At 41.4% G+C, this 27,515-nt stretch overlaps 1 protein-coding gene across 1 annotated transcript in view; it reads left to right on the forward strand.

Moving 5' to 3' along the window:
- The window catches only part of CDK17 (cyclin dependent kinase 17), a 145,085-nt gene that overhangs the window by 115,556 nt on the left and 2,014 nt on the right, over positions 1-27,515 (forward strand). The window contains exons 6-16 of the mRNA XM_036760187.1: positions 2,373-2,429; positions 3,586-3,700; positions 4,156-4,250; positions 8,072-8,134; positions 10,716-10,839; positions 14,657-14,777; positions 16,499-16,596; positions 19,620-19,725; positions 23,427-23,469; positions 25,868-25,958; positions 27,159-27,236. Of these exons, the coding sequence (XP_036616082.1) occupies positions 2,373-2,429; positions 3,586-3,700; positions 4,156-4,250; positions 8,072-8,134; positions 10,716-10,839; positions 14,657-14,777; positions 16,499-16,596; positions 19,620-19,725; positions 23,427-23,469; positions 25,868-25,958; positions 27,159-27,236 (991 nt within the window). The remainder of the gene's footprint in view (positions 1-2,372; positions 2,430-3,585; positions 3,701-4,155; positions 4,251-8,071; positions 8,135-10,715; positions 10,840-14,656; positions 14,778-16,498; positions 16,597-19,619; positions 19,726-23,426; positions 23,470-25,867; positions 25,959-27,158; positions 27,237-27,515) is intronic.

Raw genomic sequence — 27,515 nt, forward strand, 5'->3', positions numbered from 1 at the left:
TTCTGTTTGTATTTGATTCATAAGACTTTGCTATAGAAGAGTGATAGAGCATGTGGTTTGGTTTTCAGTGGGGTCAAAGCATGATTGACAGCTGTATTAGCAGTTAAATAGTACTATAATCTAGAAATTCAGTAATATTTGGATTTATTTTCTAATTTGAAATTTTGCAAAAGTCATTTTGTGTTGGATGTTCAAATTATATTCCTCTAAGTGGATGCATAAACACTAAACTAGATTAACTGTGAACATTTTTTTTTCTGCAGTAGATATGCCCTATTGTGACAGTTTTGCAAAGGAAAGACATTGAGCCTCATGCCTAGGGGCTGTTTAAAGTAGGATTGAAATTTAGTGAAGAGCAAGATAACTTTTGCTAGGGTATGGCATTTCTTGACACCCTGTGTATATGCTTTGTGACCCTAGGAAGACCCATAACCATGTACATTTTTCCAGTACTCAATATTGTTACGCCAAAGAGGAAGGCAGACATTTTTAAATGGTTATTTGTAGAGAGGTGTGTTTATTGAATTCAAGCTGCCAGCAGTCTTGATTCAAAAGTATGAGGGGAGGAAGTATCCCAGTGGCAGAGGGTACTGCTCTATCAGGAGCCAAGAATAAGGCCTGAGAAAAAGCCCCTGGCTGTGCAGTTGAGGTTTTTGGTAACTTTGGGGAAGGAAGATCCTGAAAACCAGATTTTTGAGGGGCCGCAAAGTTAGTGAAAGGAGAGCTGTAGCTGAGTGGGGGAGGGTCCTGGGGCACGAGCCAGTGTGGCTAGGGAGAGACAGAGCATGAGGGGGAAGACGATGATTGTGGAGACAGTCAGCTAGAAGCGTTGGGAGGCGATGAGAGAAATGGCCCAGTAGAGCATGAGACCTTGGTGAGGAAAAGGCCTCCTCTTTATCAGAGCCTGGAAAAAAGGATAGAAGGAGGTGGTGTCCAGGGCTTCTGAGGTATAGAAAGTGGGGCGAAGAGTGCTCTCCTTCTCTGTGTCTTCTCTTTTCTCAGAAAAGTATGAGATGAAGCCCTCTGTGGAGAGAGCAGAGGAGGCTTGTATGAGCATAAAGAGTCCTCTGTGTATAGCATTATATTGGCTATCCAGGAAAAAAATACTTCATCCTTCAAAGATGATGCAATATCATTCCTGATTATTAGATAAAGTGATTTTTTTTTCATCTTTAGTGAACCAAAGAGATCGCAAATGATGACCATGACAACCTGGCCTGGTTTATATTCCTTTGAGAAACAAGATTGCAGTTTAAGGAACAGCTATTTTCCCCCTGGCTCCTTTATTTTTATATAAAAGAAGCAACACAATAAAGCTCTAACTGGGCTCCCTTCGTAGAAAACCACCAGTGCCTCTTTTATTAACCATGAGCAATTGCTAGAAGGCTGTTTAAAAGTCCTCCTCGACGGTCAGGTTTCAGGAAATCTCTCACCCGCCCTCCCTTTCTTTGGGAAAATAGAGTTATTGCCATTCCTGGATAATGATATATTGCCGTTAGGATATGGAGTCCTTTTCCTTTCTTCTGTTTATCCACATTTTTTTCTCGTCCCACTCTTTCTGTAGGACTTCCCAGCTCTTAGAGCCTTCTTTCATTCTGTGCTTGAAGCTTTCCACATTAGCCACTTTGGGTTCCTCCAAGTAGTGAATCTCTAGTCTATTATACCTGACTAATCAAAGGTGTATCTAGGTATCCCCTTTCCTAGATCCAGATACTTGAAAAAATTGGGCCAAGTAAAAGAATGGGAAGAAAGGTAAAGGGTTTTTGGAAGCTTGTGGATTCTTTCCGTGTAATTCCTGCATATGGCTTTTACTAGAATGAGACTCACATTCTTCACCTACAGTTTCCTGAGTGGCACCAGAAGATGATCTTCAGTAGCGGCCATGCTCTGTAGCCATTGGTATAGACATTGTAGCACTTTCCTTCTGGTTGCCAGGAGTGCCCCTCTCATGACCAGTAAGGAATAGTGGGCAAGGACAGGGGAAAGTGCTGCTTTCTTTGTACTCCACATTGTAGTCAAAACAGCAGGCTCAGGCACTAGTCTTTGCAAAGACCTCATTATCTTGAAGACAGTTTGCATTTCTCCAAACAGCAGCATCTCAAAGAGTATATAATTTTGTCTTGACTGAAGAATATTATTTAAGCACCATTTTATATAAAATGTGGGACAACAGTTTTAACAGTGATTTAATTTGATTCGATCTCTTTAATGCTTCAATGCCTGTTGAATTTAACCTTGTAAATGGCTGCCCAGCAAATTAAAACAGACTAGACTGCTGTGCTCATTGGTGGCGTAACAGATTATCAGAAGCAGCAGAGAATATGATGTTTTAAGAAGAAACGTTGAAATTCATGTTTCTGCTTTAATTGTAGTCGGAGATTGGATTTGGGAAAATGGAGACCTATATTAAATTGGAAAAGCTTGGAGAGGTGAGGAATTAATATACAACTTTCTTCTTTTCTCTGATTATTTTTTGCATTAAAAAACATACTTTACCATGCAAGTATCAAATAGCTTATCTGTGCTGTCACTTTGTGCTCCCTCCTAATTTTTAAGGTTCTGCATTTCTATGTATGTACTTAGACAGATTTTGCAAAAAAATTGTCTTAGACAGTATGTGTTATTCCTAGTTCAGCTTTTCTTTTTGCTTTGCAAAAGCTTAGGTCCACATATTTCTGTATATTGCTCACATTTTTCATTCTTTATGGGGATGTGGTATCCATCACATTGATGAGTACACTAGTCTGTTTGGCCATACACTGTACATTGTAAAAGAAAAAACCCTATTAGCATTCTGTTTTTATCACCCCCCAAAATCCTTCTTTGTTAAAAGAATTTACTTTGCCTCTCCTTTGCTAGATGATAGATACTTTGTGATATGTAAATGTGAAATTGTTTTTACTTCAAGAGAAGAAATATAATGCTGAAGAATAGACCCCAGAATGAAGGGACGATTGGCATTCTGTAGCAGTCTTTACTGAAATTTCAAAATACTGCTGACTTAGATATAAAATTTTCTTTATCAGTTGAATTAGAAAATCTAATGAAAGTGGTCTCTATGCCAGCATGTGAGGAATAGCAAATAATATGACTCCAAACCCTTGAGAGTTCAGATGGTGTCCAGAATAATAAAAGCACATGTCATTGGGATGTAAGCAAGTCACTATTAATAAAATTATAAAATTCAGATCCTGAACATGGTTACTTGGAACTTTCCACCATGACTGACCAATTTCAGAAAAACTTGACCCCTGGTGGAGAGTAAACCAAAGAAAAGCTGACACTTAATTGGTGGGAACACCTTGAAAGTCAGAAAGAAACTAAAAATTAAAAAGCTTGCATAGCATATGTTTGATTTAAATGGACAATTAACATAGAATTAGGAGGGTACAGAAGCATTGCAGCTGGGACTTAACACATCTCGTTGGCTCGTTAGGAAAACAAAGGGTGATCATGCTGGTGTTTTCTGTGTAGAATGAAATCTAGCCTAGAAATACCCTTAGAGGCCTTTCCCAGTCTTTGTGGCACAGAGACGATTTCATGGATTTTCTTGGTGTGACATTTTCTTTTTGAATGTGATCCTAGGGGACCTATGCAACTGTATATAAAGGAAGGAGCAAATTGACAGAGAACTTGGTAGCATTAAAGGAGATCCGCTTGGAGCATGAAGAGGGAGCACCATGTACAGCCATAAGAGAAGGTAAGATAGTGGTCCTCATCATGAGAAATAAATCCTTGGGAATGCTTCTTAGAATTGGCTCCTGCAGCTTCACGATGTACAGATTTCAGATTTTGTGAATGAAAGGGGCTCAAAGATACAAAAAGAGGAAGCAACTTAAAGGTCATCTTTCAAGCCTTTAAAAAAGTCATTTCTGAAAACAAATGTCTAAATAATTATATTTTATTCATTCTTAGGACTGTGTAGTTCTCAGGTTTGTTCCATGACTGTAAAAAAGCACTCTTGAATATGGGATTGTATTGTTTTGAAGTCAAAATCTTATGATGTAGGTGGAGTTGCCTTTTTTTTTTAATTAGAGGCTATATTCACTTCAAATAAATTTTATTTTAAATCAGTTTTTGATAGCATATTGTTAATTTTTCGATAAACTTAATCCTACATAGATTTAAATTCACCTTCTCTATTTTTTTTCCTAGTTTCATTATTAAAGGATCTAAAGCATGCCAATATTGTTACATTACATGACATCGTTCACACAGATAAATCCTTGACTCTAGTCTTTGAGTACTTGGTAAGCATTATTTTTCTATTTTATTCTACTTTTGTTCAACTTTTATTCTTCTACCAAGTGTATTACATAGGAAAAGAAGCTCCTGCACATTGTCATCAAACATTTAAGTCCATTCTGGGGAGCAGGGGGTGCAGATATAAATAAGACACAGAGCATGCATTTATCCAAGTAGATCCAAATAGCTGTAACAACAAGGGAGAAATGGATAACCCTGAAAGAGGTAAAAACAAAAATTGACTGTAGTCTTTGAGTATCTGGCAAGCATTAACCCCAAAATGATATTTCAAGCATGTTTTTTTTTAAATGACTAGAAATGGAAATTCTAAGAACATTTGCTATGTTTCCATGCCATTATGTATATAGATAGGCATGTGTTGGTAGGAGTAGGGATGTTCTACAATGTTTTAACTCCTTTCCAATTTATTACTTCGTGTGTATCTCCCTCCCTACCCCCTGCCCCCCATCTCACCCCCCAAAAAAGGTCAGTGTGAACGAGGAGTCCAGCTTCAAGGAAAGACTTGCTCACTTGCTGTTGTAACATGAATACTAGAAAGAAGAATGAGTTACAGGCCACTGAGCACCAAGGTTCTAATCTTGGCTTTGCTTCTTAGGACTCTTGGACAAATCACTTGGTAGAGGAGTGGAATGTATGGGGGTCACTTTCCTTGCATTTACGTGAGGGGTTCAGAATAGAGAAGTTCAGATATCCCTCCCAGGAAGGTCATGTGGTCCTTTGAGTTTCACACTCCACCCCAGCTGCTGTTCAATCTTTGTTACGGACACTTTAACTGCATTGGGGAGTGTAGGGATGGATGCAGTGTTCTGGCACTTGGAACTTCCAGTTTTTTGTTTGTTTGTTTTTTTCAGTTTTTGGCTTGTCTAGTCACAACTAAATCATATGGCATACTTGTCCTTTCCAAAGTATGTACATAAATACTCTTGTCTACAGAAGGCTTCTTTTGGACTTCAGCAGTTCAATTCAGTGTCAAGGATGTGTTGTGGTCGTCCTTGTAAAAACGCCTGCTTTCCCCTGGTGAAGATTATAAGCCATCCATAACTCTCGTAGAGAAGCCTCAGAGAGTTGCCTAGGGCCCAGAGATGCTCCTAAAGTGATAGCAGTTTGACTAATAGCCAGAAACGTTAGGAGACTGACTCATACTGGTATAAGTCGTCAGTATGATATGGCAGCCAAGGGAAAACCAGTGCAGGTTTGGTCTACATTGAGAAGCCTAGCACCCAAGAGCAAGGGAGTAGCCTTACTCTCTTCTCTCCTGGTCAAGTCTCATCTGAAATACTCTCTCCAGTGTGTGCAGTGAAAATATTCATATGTCCATTTATCTTCAGCATATGAATGATCATTTTCCCTGAAGTAGTAGAAGCAAAATATGGATAAGAGCCATTTTGCCCAAAATGTAAAGTTCTCCATTAGCTTTATGACCAAAGAGGCACAAGATTGAGTGTCATTGGACATGAGTGCCTTACTGCCTCATCTGTGGGCCATTAGTGGGCTTTTTATAATGACTTCTGAAATATTTCTATTTCAGCCATAGAAATGCAATTGTATTTATTTTAAAGAATCTGTAGCCTCAAAACTTAAAACTGAATTAAATTTGAATATGTTTAGTCCCACTAAGCATGCGGCTTTTATTCTACTAGTGAGTGTATGTATGACATAGGAAAAGAAGCTCGCTCACATAGTCATCAGTGTGAGCCACATTTCAGTCCATCCTGGGGAGCAGGGGATGCAAATATGAATGAGGCACAGTTCCTGCCTCTCCTGGGGAAAGGGCATGTGTTTATCCATGTAACTAACAGCGAGGGAGAAATGGTTAACAGCTGCAAGAGTTTGTAAAAGCATAGTGCTTGGGAGCTTGGTGAGGATGACTTCTGGCTGGGATGTTAGCCAGGCCATATCAAGGTGGGCAGGATTCTGACAGACAGCATCTGTAAGACAGACTATCATGAAAAAAATGCATTAAGGCTGGAAAAGCCCAATGTGGATTTGGCTCTAGGATGGGGCCTTATAAAAGAACTCGTAGGGGAGGAGTGAGATTTCTGAGGAATAGAGAAGTGAAAACAGAACAGAGCCAAGAACCGGCCTTCCGTAGTACTGTGGTTTAGGGGCTGAGAGGAGGAGGTGCTTTTGGACGTGACAGAGAATGCTAAAGGAGAAGCATAGTGGAATCTCAGAGAAGCCAAGGCAGGAGACATTTGGAGAAGAGGAGTGGTCAGCAGAGCTGCCCCGGAGGAGGAGAGGTGGGGAAGAAAGAAGACTGATTTTTCTGGTGCAGAGGACAAAAGGTGGATCAGTTTGATACACATGCCCCATCCCACTTGGCAGGTCTTCTCTAGGTAGTATGAGGAGGGAGTCAGGGACAGGGGATGCAGAAAAGCCAGAGTCTTAAAGGGATAGTAGGAGATGATCAGGTAAGCACACGGCAGAAAATCCAGTTGAGAGTTACCGAACAAGAAGGAAGTATGATGGCATGATTTAGCCTAGAGCATGACCTAGGTTCCTGAGTGAGTAAGTTACTAGGACAGGAAGAGCCAGGACTAAAAGGCTAGAGCATGCCTGCACAACATTTGGCTTCCAAGAAAGGATTTCAGGTGGCCCTCCAAAAATGTAGAGGACGTAAAACAGGTTTGCACAACATGCTGGCTCAGCCACTTTGGTGGGCCCCAAGCTGCCCTCAGGCCATATTGTTGAGGAGGCGACCTGCCTTGCCCTTCTGAACTGGAGACCTTGGAGCAGTTCACTTCAACAGTAGTTATTGAGTACCTGGTGTGCCAGTCACTAGGAACACAAAGACACATCAAAAACTAGGCCATGGCCTGAAGGAACAGAAATGCCTGCTTTCTAAAGTTTGACAGTAAATAGGTGAAAGATGGAACTTCACTCCAGAAAGCTAGCAGGTCAAAAGAAGGTGCCTTAGGGTAGAGTAGCCTTGAGTTTATGTTTGTAAGTAGCTGGGAGAGGAGCAGTTGTTGAAAGATTCTGAAGATTCAGAAGGGAGAGGGGATAGTTGATAGAGCAGAGTCTCAGAGGAAGTGGAAGGGGATGGGCCCAGGAGTTCAGAACTAACCTTGGAAAGGAGAAGGCTGGGTTTGAGGGAGAAAGAAGAAAGGTTGAGGGACAGGCTGCTTAGTGGTCTTGATCTCTTAAATAAAATAGAAAAGGACATCATTGGCTGATAATGACAAAGTCAGAGATGAGATTGTTGTCTTGGAGGGTGTTGGGAAAAACAGTGATTTGGGTATAAGGAATTAGAACAACCCTTTCCTTTGGCCATGAAAGTGAGTGGAGTGGGAGAAAGAGCAACTTGTTTGGAATGGGCTGAGTCAAGGGAGGGGGAGATGGAAGGATTATTGAAGGAAAAAGTCAGGATGTTTTTGTTGTATTTGCGCAGTCGTCCAGTTGTATCTGGGTTGTTTATTTTCTATAGAATAGATAGACATCCCAAAAGGCATTAGGAAAGGGACACCCCAGAAGGGGTATAACTAAGCTGGATAGAGATGTCCTGTGATAGGTGTTTGTGCCTGGGCAGATGAGTGAGAGGAGCATGTGATCATTTGGGAGGGGAAAGGAATGCGGGTTAGGGTTAGGATTGGATCTAGAGAACTAGGGAGAGAAGCACTTGATAGCAGCGGAACATGAGCGTGATGATGTGTGTTTCAGAGACACTTCCCTGGAAATCTCAGACCCAGCTTTGGTAGCTTTGCCTGAAGAATAGCTCATTATATTTTAAATGAAAAAATTGGAAAGAACTTGGATTCTGAACATTTTGTGTCATATACTAAGTTCTGCTGCTGTGTTCTTGTAGGACAAAGACTTAAAGCAGTACATGGATGACTGTGGCAACATCATGAGCATGCACAACGTGAAGGTGAGTGCAGCAGCCCAGTGGAGCACTGCTTTAAACCCAGTCCAGCTGTTACAAAGGAAGTTCTCTTCTCCCTTGTTCGCTACCACCCTATAAAATGAATGTTAAAAAAATACATTAAAAAAGGGGGAAAAAAGAAAATCAGCCCCAGTGAATTTCACTGAAGTGTTCTTTTAAATGGTGAGCTTCTCTAGTGCATTAAAAGGTGACTCAGTTACTCCCATGGAATCAGATGTGTTTTTCAAGATGGGATCTATTATGTAAGGATAGCAATAGTGGTATGATCAACATGCAAAGTGTTTCATTCTAGCTTCACCTCTAGTCTCTATATAGTCCGCAGGAAATGTCACTTAACCATCCCACCCATCACAGTCCTGTCATCTGTAAATCCAAGGATGAAAGGAACATTGTGTGATGTCGTATTTGGTACAGTACTAATATAGTGCAAAGCTCAGGAAAGAATGGTGAAGTAAGTGAAAGAAATTGGTTATTCTTCCCCCCCCCCCCCCAAAAAAAAAAAAAAAAAAAAAACAAACGACAAAACTTGGATCGAAACTCCTTAAAATTTCTGTGGGCCAACCCAAGACCATTCAGCTACTATTTGTTAGGAAAGGCTCTTGTGCAAATGGGTGGCACCATGTCTGTATTTGACACATTCTTCAGATGGAAACTTTAAATTGATTCTTCATTTGCTACTTTTATTAGTAAATTTAGTAAAAATAGTATGTGCAAAATGAAATCAAACTGAGCTAGTAAAAGATAGCTCAGAATATACAGTGGCAGTGTGGTTTGGTGAGCATCCAAATGTGGCTGGGCTTTCTGTATATTCCAGCAAAAGTGTTTCCCTCCTCCCTGTGGGTTTTGTTTGGGTCATGATTTTTACTTTTCTTCTGTTTTCACATTAAAAATTAGACAAAAAGAGCAAAGCCATTAATTATTCCTCCTAGGCTTCCTTATTTCTACTGAAGGCACTACCACCCTCAGTCAGTTAAGCTTTGTAACTGTGGAGTCATCTTCTCACTTGCCCCTTCATATGTCTCTTGTCTTCATCCTCTTATTTCTACTGTCATGGCTGCTCATTAGGTCAGGCCCTTGTCATCTTCTCTGCACTACTGTAATGGCCTCCTAATTGGTCTCCCTGCCTTCCTCCAGTCTTTCCCTTCTCCTCTTTGTTCTTCATAGGGCCACTGTTCCCTTAAGACACAGATTGGACCATGTTGCTCCCCTGCTAAAAAGTCTTCCATGCTTCCCCATTACCAAAGAATAAAATACAAACTCCCAGGCAGCTTCCTTCCTGTCCTACCTTTCCATTTCCCTTCTCTGAACTCAGTACTCTCCTCCTCCTATGTACACACCCTTCTCTATGCCTGGAAATGTCCTCGACTCAACCTGTCAAAATCCTTGTCTTTAATTAAGGCCCAAATCAGAAATCACCTTCTCCATGGAACTTTTATCTCTTACCCTCCCCTAGCCCCTAAATGCTTCACTATAATATATTCCTCCCACTTTCATTAATAATGCATGTTCTCATTCTCTCTGTCTCTGTCTCCCGCCTCCCTTTCTCTCTACCCCACCCCAGCCCATCCCATCTCATCTCATTTCTCTTTCTCTTTCTCTCTCCCTCTCCCTCCCCACCTCTCCCCCCTCTCCCTCTTCCCCTCTGCTCCCCTCCCTCTTCTTCTGTCCCCCTCCCCTGCCTCCCTCCCCCAGCCCAGTTTTCCTTATACTATACTTACTAGTATAGATATTATATTTTCCTCTCCTCCCTAATAGAATTTAAGCTCCTTGAGGGCTGGAACTGTTCTTTGTTTTGTCTTTGTGCTTCCAGCACATTATAAGTGATAAATGTTTGTTGTACCAGATTGCCGTATAAGCCATCAACAGTGGAAAATTAGAGGATTGGGGAGGTGGAATCGAGCAGCAGCCTTCCTTCCTCTGAGCAGAAAGGTTGGCGAGGATAGTCATTTTAAAGGGAGCATTTTTCAAAACTTTTCAACCTTAGAGGATAATTATAGACTGTAGAGCTTTGGGCTCTGTGTTGCCTTAGCTCCATGTTACTAGCTCAGCTCCTTTATATAACATAATTACACATTATAATTATAAACCTTATTTTCCATCATTCCCTTGCTTCTGTTTTTGTGACCTCTTAGGAGCTCTCTCACAATCTCCCATCCTGACCCCTAGATTCCCCCCACCCTGACATCCTTATCTAGATCTATTTTTTAACAAATTTAATCTCACAAGCAAGTTGGGGGGGTGTTAAGTAGCTTAATTATTTTAAATTACATCTCTTAACAAAGAGCAGATGTTTAAAATATTTAAAATATTCTTTGCTCTGTTTTGGAATGTTGTCTAATGTTGTCTTTTTACGAATAAGCTCTTACACCAAGAGGAACAATACAGTGAATTTGAGAACATGGCAAAGCCAAATGCTTTTCAGCCTCGGGTGTGGGTTTTCCTTATACAAGACAGTCTGATTGCTCTAAAATTACTCATTTAATCCAGGAATGTTTATTTACACATAAGGCTGATTCTGCTTATCTGGGATGTGTATGTATGTAGATTTTGTTTTGTTTTGTTTTAGCTTTTTTTATACCAGATTCTTCGTGGTTTGGCCTACTGCCACAGGAGGAAGGTGCTTCATCGGGACTTGAAACCGCAGAACCTCCTCATTAATGAGAAAGGAGAGTTAAAGCTAGCAGATTTTGGTATGAAACATAAAATATTTATAAATATCATAATTGTAGTTAAATTGTTGCCTATAGGGACAATCATTAGTGGTTTTCTTTCTACCATATCCCTATAACCAAAAAAATAGACTATTCTGTGACCCCAGAACTGGGCAGAGGGTGAAGTGCTCAAAGAGAGCACTAGTTTTGTTTGCCTGCTACTCCATGACTGTAATTTAGCTTTCTGCACCGTCATTTACACGGTTGGATGCTCACCCACTTTTTTTTCTCTTAGTGAATAAGAATTAAGAGCAAAAAATAAAGTGAAATTCAGTATCTTCTTTCTTCTGCCACCTTGTTCTAAAAAAGATTTAGCTTTAGATTAACAACCTAAGGATCTCATGAGTACTTTTTGTTAAATTTGAGTAGTTGTACAGTTCTAAGGGTCTAGAGTAAGTAAAACAGCCTTTCGAAGATTGAACTACGTTGACTTTTTAATAATATTTTTGCCTATTACATGTGAAAATAATTTTTAACATTCTTTTAAAACATTTTGAGTTCCAAATTCTCTCCCTCCTCTCCCCCTCTCTGAGACAGCAAACAGTTTGATAGAGGTTATACACGTACAGTCATGTAAAACATTTCTATATTGGTCATGTATTTAAAGAAAACACAGCTCCCCGCCCCCTCCCCCCCAAAAAAAACCCTGAAAAAAACTAAAAAGTAGTATGTTTGGATCTGCATTCAGACTCCTTGAGTTCTTTCTCAAGAGATGGATAGCAGTTTTCGTCGTGAATCCTTTGGAAATGTCCTGGATCACTGGATTGCTGAGAATAGCTAAGTTATTCACAGGTGATCATCGTTCAGTTTCACTTTTACTGTGGACGATGTTCTGGTTCTTCTCCCTTCACTTTGCATCATCAATTCAATCCAGGTTTTTCTGAAAACATCCTGCTCATCATTTCTTGTAAAGAGCACAATAGTATTCCATCACAATCACGTACTACAGCTTGTTCAGCCATTCCCCAGTTGATGGGCATCCTCTAAATTTCTGATTCTTTCTGTTACAAAAAGCTGCTATAAATATTGTTTTGTGCAAATAGGTCCTTTTTTTTTTCTTTTTTTAAATCTCTTTGGGAGATTTAAAAAATACCTAATAGTGGTATTTCTGGGTCACAGAGTACTCACAGATTTGTAGCACTTTAGGCATAATTCCAAATTGTCCTCCAAAATGGTTGGACCAGTTCACAATTCCACAAACAGTGCATTAGTGTCCCAATTTTCCTGCGACCCCTCAAACATTTATCATTTTCCTTTTCTGTTATTAGCTAGTCTGATAGGTGTGAGGCGGTACCTCAGGATTGTGATTTCAATCGATAGTGATTTAGAGCATTTTCCCATGTGACTATAGATAGCTTTGATTTCTTTGTCTGAAAACTACCTGTTCATATCCTTTGGCCATTTATCAATTGGAAAATAACTTGTACTCTTATAAATTTGACTCAATTCTCAATATATTTAAAAAATGAGACCTTTGTTAGAGAAACTTGCTGCAAAAAATTTTCCCAGCCTTCTGCTTCCCTTCTAATCTTGGCTTGCAGGTACACACACACACACACACACACAGCAGGTACTTTAATACAGGTTAAATTTTGATTGTGGTTTAAGAGTATTTCAGTAGTTATAGTATAGCTGTTTATTGCTTGCTTAATCCTCTGAAAGAAATTCAGATATATGGCCATGTAAAGAGAAAGGGAGAAGGTTCAAGGTGAGCAGAAGTCATTTTATAAACATTTGCTTCCTGACTTGTCATCTTCAGCCCTCTTCCTTCATCTTTGGGATTTTCTTTTCCACTTAACAGGAAATAGTGATTCGTACAAAATGACTCAGTCATCGGTGAAAAATTCATGAAAATTTCCCTCTTCTCACACTTCTTTCCTTTGTCCCAGTGTAATTCTTGGTGGTGATGCTTAGGATGAAAAAGTTGAAGCTCTTGTATAAAGGTGTTTGTAAGAGAGAAGAGAAAGAGGGAGAGCACTTGTAGAGTGATTAAGAGGTGGTCCTGCACTTAGAATGCCTAGTCTTTATAATGAAGCAGCTTGGGTTCATCAAAAGAAAGACCAGCCAGTGGTTCCTACCCTAGATCACTGCCCCATCCTCTTCCCAAGGGGTTGGAGTTCAGAACGTCCAACAAATGCCCTGGTTCTCTCACCAAGCCTGCTCAATAAGAGCTCCCACAATTCACTCCTGGCTGGAGTCCATACTGAGAACCTTATCCAGCTCATGGGAGCTAGCATGGAGATGGAGATAAAGTGTGGGAGGAGGCACCACATCAGAGGTTTGGCTAGCTCTCCCTTACCTCTTCTTCAGCATTAGCAAGCAGCTGGTGGTTCTTTAAATTTGATCCTTTGGTCTTAAAGCAAATGCTGCTGCTTCACCTTCAAGCTTCTGAAAGCCAGAAGGCTGTTAGCCACCCTGCTTGTTCTTCCTGAGCAGGAAAGGAGCAGAGTAAAGAGGGGGAATGATATGGTGGCTCTTTGCACCCAGATGGTGGTGGGGATGGAGCTTAAAATATACAGATACATTATTTACATGATTCTGATTCATGATCCTATTTAGATAAAGACATAAAACCAAGATAGTACAAAATGGTTGTTTCAAGTTGTTGAAGATTTCTGACTGACTGGTTTAGTTGAATGAATTAGTGAAATATTTTTGAGCATTTACATATCTATATACATATGCATACATACGTATTTTTGATAGTAGATTCTTGATAGATAATTAGGCATCTTCAAAATCACATGTAACATGCATGCACACATGTCTTATATCTCAAATGTCTTTTTAAGTTACTCCTTTCCCAAACATGTAAAAATTGTATGATTTGATACCAGTATTGTTGATCACTTGTTTTAGTTGACTTTTCATGGCTCCATTTGGGGTTTTCTTGGCAAAGACACTGGAGTGCTTTGCCATTTCCTCTTCCAGCTCATTTTACAGTTGAGGAAACTGAGGCAAAACAGGGTTAAGTGACTCACCCAGGGTCGCACAGCCAGTAAGTGTCTGAGGCTGGATTTGAACTCAGGAAGATGAGTCTTCTTGACACCAGGCCTGGCACTCTATCTACTATGGTGCCACCTATAATGGAAGTTCAAAGAAACTTATGTGAATTCCAGCTGTCTTTTCTCACTGGCCATGGATTTCCATATTACAGTAGTAGTACCAACAGAAACAGTCCTGGTATGCATGCCTTTTGCTCATGCAACATTGATGGGCTCTGAAGCTCTTTAGACAGAGAGATGTGTCTGTCTGAACAAACTAAAACCTTTTTACCTGAATAATAGGTGAACAGAGGAACTTTTTTGTTTATCCTTATGGATCTTGCCTTTATCAGGGAATTCCATGTCACTGCTACTCAGAAATTAGTTGGAGTGAATTAAGACTTCTTTATAGTGATAGTGGTTGGTGAATTGATAATCTTAAGAGTCCAACAAAAGAAATTCAAAATAGGGTAGGAGAAGAGAGTAAGCTTATGAAAAGAGCACATCAAATCTAGATCTCAGCATGTACTTGTCATATTGGTGTATAGTAATAATCCCATCTAGGAAGTAATTATCAAGGTGGCACTTCATGAAGAAGAAGGGGTACTTCATAAATATTAGCATCTTCATTTGATGTAGAAAGAGTTGACATTTTTCAGCTTCATTGTTAAGGAGCTTCTGGTAAGTTCTGAGTAGCTCTAAGTGTCATCAAAAGTAGCTCACTTATGAAACTGGGATTGGGAGCTAGGAATAAAGGTTTTTTAAAAATCCCCAGTCCTATATTTCTTAAATGTTTCATTTTTCCTATAAAGGACTAGCAAGAGCCAAATCAGTTCCCACAAAGACCTACTCAAATGAAGTCGTCACACTTTGGTACCGGCCACCTGATGTTCTCCTGGGTTCCTCGGAGTACTCAACACAGATTGATATGTGGTGAGTGTGTGGACACAATGGATTTCATTGGTGTGGGCATTCCTTCCATCCATTCAGGTCATCCCCTTTCTCTGTCTTCTTTTCTTGGGCTGTTCTTGTCCATGCTTTCTAGGGAATCCTCCATAGAGGACCAGCCTCCCTCTTGGATTGTTTCATAGGAGAGGTGGTTTGGTGGAGAGAGGACTAGATTTGGAGTCAGGAAGACTTCATTCTGATCCCACTTGAGATACCAGCTGTGTTCCCCTAAGTGAGACACTTAATATCAGAGCCTGTTTCCTCAGCCACGGCAGAATAATCCCTTGGCTGATGGTTAGTGTGAGGATCCAGTGACATGCAGTATGTGAAAAGCATTTTGTAAACCTTGAAGTGCTCTGTAAGTGAGCGCTCTCAGGTGGCCAGCCCACCTCCTTCTACAGACACATGTCTTATGCCATGTTGGATATGCTGGTTGTTGGTGGGAACAGTTTGTATTTAAAAATACAATAAATTTCATTGGTGTGAATTCCCCTTTCAAGGGTGCAGATCACACCCCTGCAAAGTTTAGCAGACCAGCCTAATCCATTATCAAGACCCAGCAGATAGAGCTGTTTGCTGATTCTCCCTTGACAACCCAGGGTCACCTCCACACTATGACTAGGCTTCAGAGCAGAACATTAGGGTAGAATCAGAATGTTCATTTGTGGGGAAGTTATGTTCAGTATCCTTACTGTTATATTAATGAAATTAAAGGTAATTCTATTTAATTAACATTCCTTAACTTAGTCCAGACTTTTAGACTTCCTAGGTGACTTCAGCCTTAGTCTTACTTCTGACCGCTTCCTTAAGTGAACCCTCTGCTCCACTCAGGCTGCTTTGTTCACTTCTCTTTGAAAACATGCCATGCTCTCCTGCCACAGTGCATTTGCTTATGATGACCTATGCACATATGGTGCCCTGCATACTTCTCTTAATCTGCCTGTCCTGTGCCGCCTCCTGTGCTAAAACAGCTTCTGTGAGTCTTCCTGAATCATCCAGCCTCAGGGGATTTCACCTTCCTCAGCCCTTCTATTAAATTTATTGTCTGCAGTATTCATTGGATGAAACGAATTAATCCTCTGACTTTTAAAAGTCTTTTTATCTAGTCTTGAACAGTTATTTTAAATATTATTCCTATTATTGTTCAGCTGTTTGTTTTTATCTCAACCAGACTGTAAATTCTTTTAAGATAGGGGCCTACCTTTGTGTCTGCAGTTATGAGGCATGGCTTTCTTGGATAGGGAGGGATGAAGGGGAAAATATAGGTGATATAAAAACAAAATATATCAACAAAATCTATTTTTAAAAAAGAATTGAAAAGCTGGTCATAGAGACAGAGTACACACAACATACATATTAAACAGTATTCACCAGGTCAGAACTATTGGAGGCAGAATGCTGTAATGCACGAAGTGGAGTGTGTGGTAAGGAAAGGCATTCTGGTCTGGAGTGAGGGCAGGCGAGGGTGCTTTTGTAGGGTACTGGAGAAGAGGGAGAGGCCTTTAATCAGGGTGAATAATAAGTCCAAAGTCTGGGGGTATGTGGGGGGTTGAGAAAGAGTGCAGGCAAGTGAGGAAAATGTCTAGGAGGCAGCTTAGTGTGGCTGGAGCTGAGAGGTCTGGGCAGGAGAAAGGGAAAGATGGGCTGTGATGTTTTCTCTTCCGTCATTTGATTTCTCTTTCTTTTTCCTGTTGCACATGCTAAAGGGGTGTTGGCTGCATATTTTTTGAAATGGCTTCCGGAAGACCCCTTTTTCCAGGTTCTACAGTGGAGGATGAACTGCACCTAATCTTCCGACTGCTCGGTAATGGTCATTTTCTTATCTGTCAGGCTGTACCTGCATGTTTCCTGCCTAGAACACAGCATCTTTTTTAAAGATTTGTTGAATATGTTTTTAAAGTTATTACGTCCTGTTTTTATGCCATCTCCATTTCCCAAATGTCCCCTCTTCCAGAAAACCATCTGCTATAACAACTCAATTCAGTAAACATTTATTAAGTGTCTACTGTATGCCAGGCTCTGTGCTAAGTTATAGAGGTACAAATAGCAAGAAAAACAGACCCTCCCCTCAATATAATTCCAATATAATTGGGGAAGACCACACATAAAAGGAAGCTGAAAAGGGTGGGGTGGGGAGTTAAGATCCAAGGACCCTCTGCAAAGTGAGGCTCTGGGAGGGGTTTACTGTCCTGCCTTCCAGCCCTCTAATCAGAGGGGAGAGGGTGTGGACTATCAAAAGCTGAATCAATCTGTGCTAGTAATAAGTGACCAAGTAACCAAAAGAAAGTTGAGCCAAGTCTGACCTCATTCTCTGAAGTATTCCACACCCAAAGTACCCATCTCTACAGTCAAGGAAGTCACTGAGTCAATCAGTATTTATTAAGCTCTTCTGATGAGTCGGAAAAGACAAAAACAATCCGTGTTCTCCAAACCAGAGATGGACAAGACAAACTGGAGATCAGCTCAGAGGGCAGGCACCAGTATAGCTTCTTGAAGACTGCTGTTTTAGAGAGGCCTTGAAGGAAGCTGGGGAAGCCAGGAGGCATAGGTGAGGAAGGAGAGCCTTTCAGGCCTGGGGGGACAGCCAGGGAACACATCAAGAGGAGGAGCAGAAGGCCCGTGTCCATGGATCATAGTACATGGCACTGAAGAAGGCCGAGGGAGACTTGGGGGACAGGGAGGAGTGGGCAAGGAGCAGGGGGCGACAAGCCCCGTCATGAAGGGCTGGAAACACCCACCAGAGAACTTTATACTTGATCCTGGAGAGCGAGCCGAGGGAGCCACCGGAGTTATTGACTAGGGCAGTGATGGGGCCAGGCCTACTTCTTAGGAAGATCACTGTGACAGCTCAGTGCAGGGTGGATGGGAGCGGGGAGAGATGCCCTCAGCCTCTGAAAACAGTCCAGACACTGGTGCTGAGGGCCTGCTCAGGGTGGAGACAGAGTCAGAGAAGAGAGAAAAGGTGAAAGCAGGTTTGTTACCTTTTGGATGAGAGAAGTGCCTTTTCATAATTGCACAACATTGTTTTGTTGTGAAAACATAAACCCTGTTGTAGCCATTGTGTAGATTGGTTTCCTGGTTCTGTTGTCTTCCCTTTGCAGCAGCTCTTGTAAATTCTTTCATACTTCACTCAGTTCCTCATATTCATAATTTCTTACAATCTAGTAATCTTCCAATACATTGATACACCATAATTTGTTTAGTCACTCGAAGGTGATTTGCTTTTTTTTCCCCATTTCTTGAATATTATAAAACATACTGCTGTAAATATTTTGGTTTTTTATAGGACCTTTCTTTTTGTCATTGACCTCTTTGTCATAGGATTTCTGGGTCAAAGAGTTTGAATATTTTAGTCATTTTCATAGCAGGATTCCAGAATTTTGCAAAATAGTAGAATCATAGAATCTGATGTTTCAAAGGAAGCTCAAAGATGATATGACTTTGGAGAAACTCTTTAAATAGTGAAAATTGTGAATCCTCTCTGCAGTATTACTGATAAGTGCTCATCCAGCCTCAGCTTACATCTGTCCACTGACGAAGAACTCACTAGCTACGAGGGCACAACATCCCATCTGAGGGCAACTCTGAGACTTAGAAATAAGTTTTCCTTAATATTAAATTGAAATCTGCCTCACTTGGGCCTAGTTCTGATCTCTGGAGTCAAAGCCAAGTGTCTGGTCTTGTATGGCAACCCTTCAAATATTGGTGCCTGAATGATTCTGCCTCCCCCTAAATCTTCTCTTCTCCAGTTTAAACATCCTCAGTTCCTTTAGGCTGTCTTCAGATGACTTGGTTTTGAGTTTCAGCATTACCTTGGTTGCCTTCCTCTGGACAGACTCCAGCTTATCACATCATATGATGTGAATTCTCTCTAATTCAAGAGACGGGCTTTGAGATTTGTTGTGTATGAAAAATCCATCCCCCTCTACTTACACTCGGTTCTGAGCATCTCCCAACTTATCTAGATTGGTCCTTAGGCCTCAGGCGTGCAGGCTGTTACCTGGCCAATGCTCAATGTCTTTCCAACCTAGTCAGAATGGCTGAAGTCTGTCCTTTGCTGGAGTAGCCCACAAAGGCCCTTATTAATGTCCTTTCTATAGCATTGCGCCCGGAACTATCCATCGCGCTATGCTGTCGTACGATCGTGGCAGAGTGCTGTGGAAATGTGACCACCCTGGTTCTGGGCTCTGTTCTTGTCTGCTGGTTGTACATGTATTTCTTTATGTACACGTATGCAAAAGAATCCATTGCACACACATGATGTCTGAAGATAGGCTTGAAACCTTTTGATGTAGAGATTGACTTGAGTAACTGTTACTGCTGATGAAATAGTCACCCTGCACCCCCAGCTCTTCTGTCCTACTGATTTCCCAAGGGCTGCTAAAAGGGTTCTCGGAGTGTCAGCAATCCAAAGAGATCCATCCATGCCCTTGTCAAGTTGTCTTGTATTTTACTAATGAATAACTGCTAGCTTTGTTGACAGCTAGATGGAAAAGAAGCAGACATTTTTGTTCCCGTGGCCTAATTATGCATTTTGCATCAATCCATACTTCTGTAAAGCTTCTGGCCTTTCCATTTCAGTGAAACTTAGTAAGCTTGTAAATAAGTGCTTACTCTGTGTGCAGGTGCTGTACTAAGTAAACATTGTGGCTACAAATACTAGCTAGAAGAAAGATGGTCCCTGCCCTCCAGGTGCTGAAAGGGGCTGAGACAGAGTGAGGGGTGGAACCATTCTCCTGATGGAGGCAGCCAGGGATGTTGTGACCCTCCCTTCTAATCACTGATTTCTGATGGAATTAATTGTGTATGTATTCTTTTAAAATGCAGGAACACCATCTCAAGAAACTTGGCCAGGTGTTGCTTCAAATGATGAGTTCAAGAACTACAACTTTCCTAAATATAAACCACAGCCTCTAATCAATCATGCACCCAGGTATTTTGTGTTTGTTTCACTGGTAAAGATTGTGTGATTTTGTGATTGTTAACAATGTTCCTTCTAGGTATGTGCCTGCCTCCCAGTTCATATAAAGAAAAAAAGCACACACATTGGGTTTGTGTTTGCTCTCTGGGACTTGTAGTTTTTCTTGCCTTCTCATTCTTCTGGGAAAAGCCATTTTCCACTTTGAAAAACAGTATTAATGTGAATATTAGCATAAATGATCAAGAAAGAAGTAGGTGGTAAAGGGAAATTTTAGGGACCATGATTATCTTAGCATCTAAAGAATGTTTTATTTTTGGAGGGCAAGTTATAGAACTCCTTTCTGGGGAAGCTTCTTTCCCATGAACTCAGCGGGTCCATCATCACACCCAGGGTGGGTCATCTTCCCTCCCATCCAAGTTATTTTATCTTTTGTAATTCTGGTCATCTCCAGGGATCTAACAGTAAACCTTCCCTGGAGCACCGGACATTGGAGGCTTCTTTTAACATTGCCTGGCTGTCATTTCTGTGCCTTTGTTGTTCGCTCTCATCCCTCAGTCTCCCTCCATGACCATGCCTATCTTCTTTTCTGCCCATATGGGTCCCCAGGGGTGTGTTCTTTACACCATGTCTCCAGCAAAAGTTATTCTTTAAAGTATCTTGCCACTCACTGTGTACACCCATCAAGCATCTTTCCTTTGGGACTTCTGAGATGGTGGTTTTCCATGATTCACAGCCATATAGCACCACTCGAAGACCGTTGCAGTCCAAAATCTGGGTTTTGAAGCAGGAAGCCCAGTCCTTTCTCTCAAAATCAGCCTGGGTGCCCCCTGTTCTGCTTTAGGCCCCTTTTTTGCCCACCTTCAGTACCTATCCATGACACCTGTGTTGACAAACTAATTCGTTAGACTGCCCATCCAGCTCCACGACAGTCTGGATCATAGGCATTTTTCACTTGGCTTTTTCTCTTTGAGTTGCTAGACTGCTCTTTTGAGTAGTTGTGGATTTCATTAAGTTTCTACAGTGTTCCAGGGCTTAATAAAATCAGTTGCACAGTCTAGAATCAACTCCTCCCAACCACAGAATAAAATAGCCACCATAGTTGTAAGATCTCTGATTTCATCTACATGGATACATCCTTTGTTGAAGCAGGCTGCAGCCCCTCTATAACTAAGTGGATGATCTGGAGAATTGTCACAAGTGGGCAGAGTGTCACCATGCAGCCACCCTGGTGACAGGCCTCTGTGCTCTGCTGGGCTGCTCTTCCCTGCCCCCCCCCCCCCCCCCCGCCCCGAAGGCTTTCCAAGCTTAGGCGTGTGCTCTTGAGAGGAGCCACAGAAAACCTCCAGATACAGTCAGGGGCCAGATGAGGAAAGGGGACCAGCCATGACCCTGTGAAGGAGGTGCTCTGTGTGCGGGACCCTCCTCCCCCAGGCGGTAGAAAGATGGAGGAACAGCTTCAGAACCACTCCTTGGTAGCAGCAGGATTTGGACCCTTATCTTTCTGCCTCCAAGTCCAACTGTTGTGTCAGTTCATGAATTCTTTGAACATCTTCAATAAAGCTGACTTCTGTGAGACCTTAAAGGACTAGCCCCAGGACATCTTGTTTAAACTCAGAGCATTCATTAAGCTTTGAATGAGTCCTTTGGAGGACTCTCATCTGTACCATGTTTCACATCCTCAGATGTCAGACTGAAATAATTCGAATGATAGGTAAAAAACGATTTTCTGTTGTCCTTTTTCAAAACATTTAATGACAAGAGTAACTTTTTCAGAAATCCTTTTTTTGCCTGTCTTCTGTATTTACATTGCCTGTAGTTGCCCTTGTTTTTCTCCTTCTCACCCCTCACAGAGGTAATGACTCTTTTCTTAAAAGACAAAGATGAGCAAAATAAATCAATATATGGGAAAAAATCTGACAGTGTGTGTGGCGTTCCACCCCACGGCACCTCCTGTCTCTGCCCGGGAGGTGGGGGCAGTCTCTCTCCTTTTTCTTTGTAATTTGGCGATATTTGTTTTCAGTTGTTTTGTGGCAGTTCTCTCCACATACACTGTGGTAGTCATTGCATCTGTTGTTTTCTTCGCCCTGCTTATTACTTTCCTCTTTATCAGCTTTTGTGAGTCTTCTGTTTTCATCATATTCGTAGTAACTTGTGGCACAGTCATGTTCATTACATACCTGCACCATGGTTCATTTAGCCAATCCAGTCAACGGGCATCTCCTTTGCTCTCAAGACTTTGCCATCACCAAAAGTGCCGCTGCATGTTTTATTACTTAAGAAGCTTGTCTCTTCTGGCCTTGACCTCCTGGGGCAGATGCCCAGCACTGGGATCTCTGGGTCAGCACAGAGAGGTTTCAGCCGCTTAGCCAGCAGTGACTTCTTTCCCATGGTTCCCACATCTCAAGCCTCGAACTCTTTCTGTGCTTAAACTCGATCACGGCCTCTTGCCCATTTCCTTTGCTGACAACACTCAGACTCTTAAAAAGTCTGCCTTTTTATATTTTCAGGCAACTGAAAGATCAGCATGATTGTTGCTAACACCAAAAATATTTTCAAACCACTCGTGAGATTCAGTAGCCCTGCTTGTTGTCGCTATAGTAACTGACCTAATGTTGGCCAGGTCTTGTTAGGAGGAAGAGTGAGATGTCATTTTTATACCACATTTCCACTCTGTTTCGTAAGTCACATAATTAGCACCATTTATGTATTGGTAGTATGGGCTTCTTGCTGTTTTTTCTAGGTCTGCTCTTGAGAAAGTTCTAAAAACTGGTTAGTATAGCCGTCTCTGACCTGTGATTGATCCACATGAAGCGCCCAGTTTTCCAGTGAGCCAGCACTGAGTGTGTCAGAATAGTGGAGTGTGCAAGAATGGGAGAAAATAGCTGGAGGCTGGAAGTCGCCTCCCTTGATGAGCCGGGCCAGGGTGCTTCTATCAAGTCCAGATATTGACACAGGACCACGAGAAAGCGCTCCTAGAAGGCTGGCTTTACGTATTGGTTTTCACCTGTGAATTTTACAGGCACATCAGGCTGCAGGAGAGAGCACTATATTTGTGATATCATCATCGTCGTCCTTCTGTACAATATTCTTGTTTAATTATTGTGCTGACTTAGAAGTGGTTTTTAATTGTTTGGTCTTTCACTGTAGATGCTCCATGAGGGCAGAAGCCATGGTCAGTCTTGATGGCATCCCTTCAAGTACCTCAGACCATGCAGGCCCTCCTTATTATGTTCTGACTCCTAATAGACCAACTCCCAGGACATGCTGGGTAGTTAGGGACCAGTCACTTGCCAGCAATGACTCTGCTTGGTCTTCCGCATCGTCTTTTCTTCTCAGGGGCATTGGAAGAATTAATTGGCCTGTAATGTGTCTGATTTCCCTAGGAACAGGCCTTCCCCTACAAAAGGCAAGGTCTTGGTTATTCCGTCAGAATCCTGCCTTTTTCATAATATTAGTTGCTGATAAACATCGGCCCCGTGGGGAGACTTCAGTTTCACGTCCTGTCTCCTTCTCAGAGGACTTGGGGCTGCTTCTAGTTGACACCCGGTATTTAGGTGAGACATTTGAGCATAGAACAGAGTGGCCTGAGCAGGAGTTTTCAGTGCGGAGCTGAGCAGATTGCAGCACTGGGCCACTACATAGGCGTTACGTGGGACTCTTGAATTCTCTGACAACTGAAAGGTAAAAATTGATACTTTCTTTCTTGTTTCTAGACTAGACTCTGAAGGAATTGAATTGATAACAAGATTTCTGCAGGTAAGTTGTAGGTTACATTGTAATTGTTAAAATGTCAAATGGGCAGATGCGCAACATAAGAAGTAAATAGTTTGTTCAGCGTGGAATGCAGCAAAAAGCATCATAACTTTCTCTCCAAACTGGGAGACCTGTGAATTCCCGGATAATAGTCACCTCGTTTCCCCTGATCTGAGCTGCAGAGGGACCTGGAAAGGGCAGGCCTTGTTCATGCCTGTCCTCATGGGCAACAGTACAGTACTTGGAGCCCAGCTTGGGAAGAAAACTTGGGCTTTCCAAGAAGCAGGATGACAGTTAGCATTTTATTTTGTAATTGTTACTGACTAGATCACTAAATAGGATTTCTTCTAAGAAATGTGAGCTTTATATTTAGAGACTTCACATTATGACAACACCCATTATCTGTCATTAAAGAATATATAACTTAGTGAAACTTAGGAAAGGCCTCTTAGTGGCCCTGTCTCTTCTCTCCATCTTCCTCTCCCACCTTAATCTTCATAATGCACAGGTATGATTATGTTTTTTCCCTTTAAAAAAAAAAACCTACATTAACACCGCACAATCTATGAATAAAGTTTTTATCCTGACATTTGTAGCTCCTAGTCTGGCTTCAGGCTACATTTCCAGTCTTAGCTCCCCCAACTTCTGCTGAGCGCAAGCTGTTCTTTCCCAGAGCCTTTGCTCCCTCCCTTCCTTCCTTTCCTCCCTCCCTCCTTCCTTTCCTTCCTTCCTTCCTTCCCCTTCCTTTCTCCCTCCCTGCTTTCCAGCGGGAAGTGACCTCCTTGCCGTCTAATTGGATAACGCTTGTAATGTCTGAATGTGTAATTATACTTTTATATATTCCTTCATCCCTAGTGAACTGTAAGGTCCTCAGAGGCTCAGAGAGTCTTCATCTCTTATCCCCAAGTATATGTTACTTGTCATAGTAGGTACTTAATGAACCATTTGGAGTTAGTTGAAACTTGTAATAATAGATAGCATGGTGTAGCATGTACAGTAATGGAGTTGGAATCATGAAGACCTGGATTCAAATCCTGCCTCAGACACATACTATTGGTGCAAGCAAGTCACTTAATTGTGGGCCCCAGGTTCTTCATTTGTCAGATGAGGGAATTGGACACAGCTCTCAATCTTTGAGAAGGGAAGAAGGGCCTAGACAGAGCTTTGCAGGGACACACCCCATTAGCAGTTATGACCTGGAGGAAGATTGAGTACAGGAGATAGAAGGAGTAGTCAGAAGAGAAGGTGGGGAGCTGGAAAAGAGAGAGAAGGAGGTGCAAAGAGGGTGATTGACTGTGCATGAGGCTTGGGAGAGGTTGAGGAGGATGAGGGATGACTGAGAGAAGGCCACTGACTTGAGCAGTGAAGAGATCAGGGTGACTTAGAAGAGACTGGTTTGGGTTGGATGATGAGGTTGAGAGCCAGCCTGAAGAGATGAAAAGAAGTGGAGGCTCCTGTTCTGGGAGACCTCAGCGAACTCAGTTGTAGCAGGAGAGATGTGGATGCATTGGCCTTGCAAGGAGGAGATGGCAGAAAAAAGTGTCTGAGTGGAGAAGAGGGGGCTCTTTATGCACAGCTTCAGTGAAAAGGCCCTTGAAAGGAGTGAAGGGAGATTTGGATTCATCTGCACAATTCATGTTATGTCTGACACCTCATTTGGCATCCCTGGCCCCAAGCTTACTAAATGCAGCATTACTGCAGATGTTCCATGGAGTGTGTTACCAGGGGATTTTGGCTTTTATTTTGCCGATTGTCAGTGAGACTCCATAGCTGATGGGTAATTGACCCATCTTTTGATGTTTAGACACATGTATAGTGGCTTTATGCTGCAAAATTAAGATGCCATATTATTAGCAATGCACATTTGCCTACAGGGATGTGTAGATTTTTCTTTGATCATTACTTTCACTTGGGAGCTGAGATGGAATCTTTCAGTTTCTCTGCTGCCCAGCCATAGTATACTGCCTTGAAGCTTCCAGAGAATACAGTCATGGAGCAGATTTACATGGAGGCATCAGGACTTGATTCATTAGGTTGCAAAATAATTATGGACAGTGCATTATAGTATTCTTTTAATCTTTTGTGTTTGTAAAGGAAAAGTAATCCAAAATCAGCTAATCCCAGCTTGATTCTAGTCATTTCAAGACCTATAAAGAAACTGAATTATATCTTAGAAAGGATTCATTCTTAGGAAAAAAAAAAAACAAACTTCTTTCTCAGTTTAAAGTGGGAACCTAGATTTCTAAGTGGACTTGATGTACATAAAATTTCTACATAAATAGTCACCATATCAGATGACCAGGAGTGGAGAAATAGAAGCCCTCATACAGTATTTCTCTGTTTTCTTTATTAGGATAATTCCAGGAAAAGTTGATGAAATGATCTTTTTGTTTTTTCACAGTATGAGTCAAAGAAAAGGGTTTCGGCAGAGGAAGCCATGAAACACGCGTACTTTCGAAGCCTGGGAACAAGAATACATGCTTTACCTGAAAGTAAGAGGAATTCTCAAGTTTGCCTTTGAAACCTCAGAAATGGGTCAGAATTCCAAAGGGGGATGGTCTCATGTTATTTCCATTCCTTCCTGAGTACCCTGTTAGTACATTAAAGGTGAACTATGGCAATTAGCTTTGTAATGAAGCTGAAATGTGCCTTTTGTAACAAGTAAAAGATGTGCATCTAAGAACAGCTGTTAGAATGCAGTTTTGTTGTGAAGCAGTGATCACCATTTCAACACCCTAAAAGATTTCCTTTTAAGAAATGGAGTTTTCTCTTAATGTGTGTTAGATATTGATTTCTTTAGTGTTAACCTTGTATCCTTTTTATTTATGTCATTAACAGTCACTTTCAGTAAGATAATAAGTAATACTTGCACAGGTTCCAAAAGTCTGGTTCAAGACATTGAAATTATTCCTATGGCCTTCCCTCTTCTCCCCTAACACTTTTTTTAAAAGGAAGTGAGACGGGGTAAGGATTGTGCCAACATCCGGGCACTTGTCTACCTGCTTCCAGTATCTATTAATCCTTGGCTTCCACTGTCACTGACTAAAGAAAAGGTTGACTTACTCATCCTTAGGTAGCAGTCAGAAGAGTTATTTGCAATCAAGATCTAACAGTTTTCATTTCCTTTGATAACTCTTAGATGTTTTGAGTAAATAATGCTTTTCTCAGAAAGGGAGAGGCAAGTGAGTTGTACCGTGATTGACAAATGATGTTGCATTTCTAGCTTTAGGTTTGGAACTCAAGCATTTTAATTCCATGAGATGGACAGTTTTGATCACTCTCAGTCACTTTATCTCTCCGTGGAGTTGAAGCTACATTAGGGGCACAGCCATACAACAATACGTCTTGATTAAAAGAGGAGTGACTAACTCCTTTCCCCCTCCCCCTTCAACAGCCGGTTCTATTGATGTAAAATTCCTTCCCTTGTCTGTCGTAGCAGCAGCATGTTACCTTGTGCTTAGAGAAATTGATGTTGGCAGCAGAAACCACTTACAAAGCAGAAGGAGGAAGAATAGTTACCTGGGGAAAAATGTCTTGATTTTCTTCACATCTTGGAACTAGGCAGTATGCTTAGTAAACACTAGGGTCTAAACGTTTTAAAACTTTCTGTTTAATAGTTTAAACAAATTTGCTTAAAATTCTAAAGGCTGATGCTTCACCTTTATATCTAAATATTTTCCTCCTTATTCTAGGTGTCTCAATATTCAGTTTGAAAGAAATTCAGTTGCAAAAGGACCCGGGTTTTCGAAATTCTTCCTATCCAGAGACAGGTGTGTTTGTAATAAACCATTTCACGTGTCGATCTTGAATTTCTGAATGGAAACAAGCTTTTTGTTTATAAATTGGTTAGTAACTTTATTAATGTGAAACTCAGTGTCCTGTGCATACCACAATGGTATACTTTTAGAACTGCACGTAACTCACTTTTCTATATGACGTGGGCAGCTCAGTGTATCTTCAGAGAGAAATCAGACTCAGTCAAGTCAGGGAGCCTGAAAGCTACCGATGACACAAAGACCTTTTACAAGTGACCTGGCTCGATCATTGAA

This window comes from Trichosurus vulpecula, chromosome 5 (genome assembly GCF_011100635.1).
Source record: "Trichosurus vulpecula isolate mTriVul1 chromosome 5, mTriVul1.pri, whole genome shotgun sequence".
Lineage (NCBI taxonomy): Eukaryota > Metazoa > Chordata > Mammalia > Diprotodontia > Phalangeridae > Trichosurus > Trichosurus vulpecula.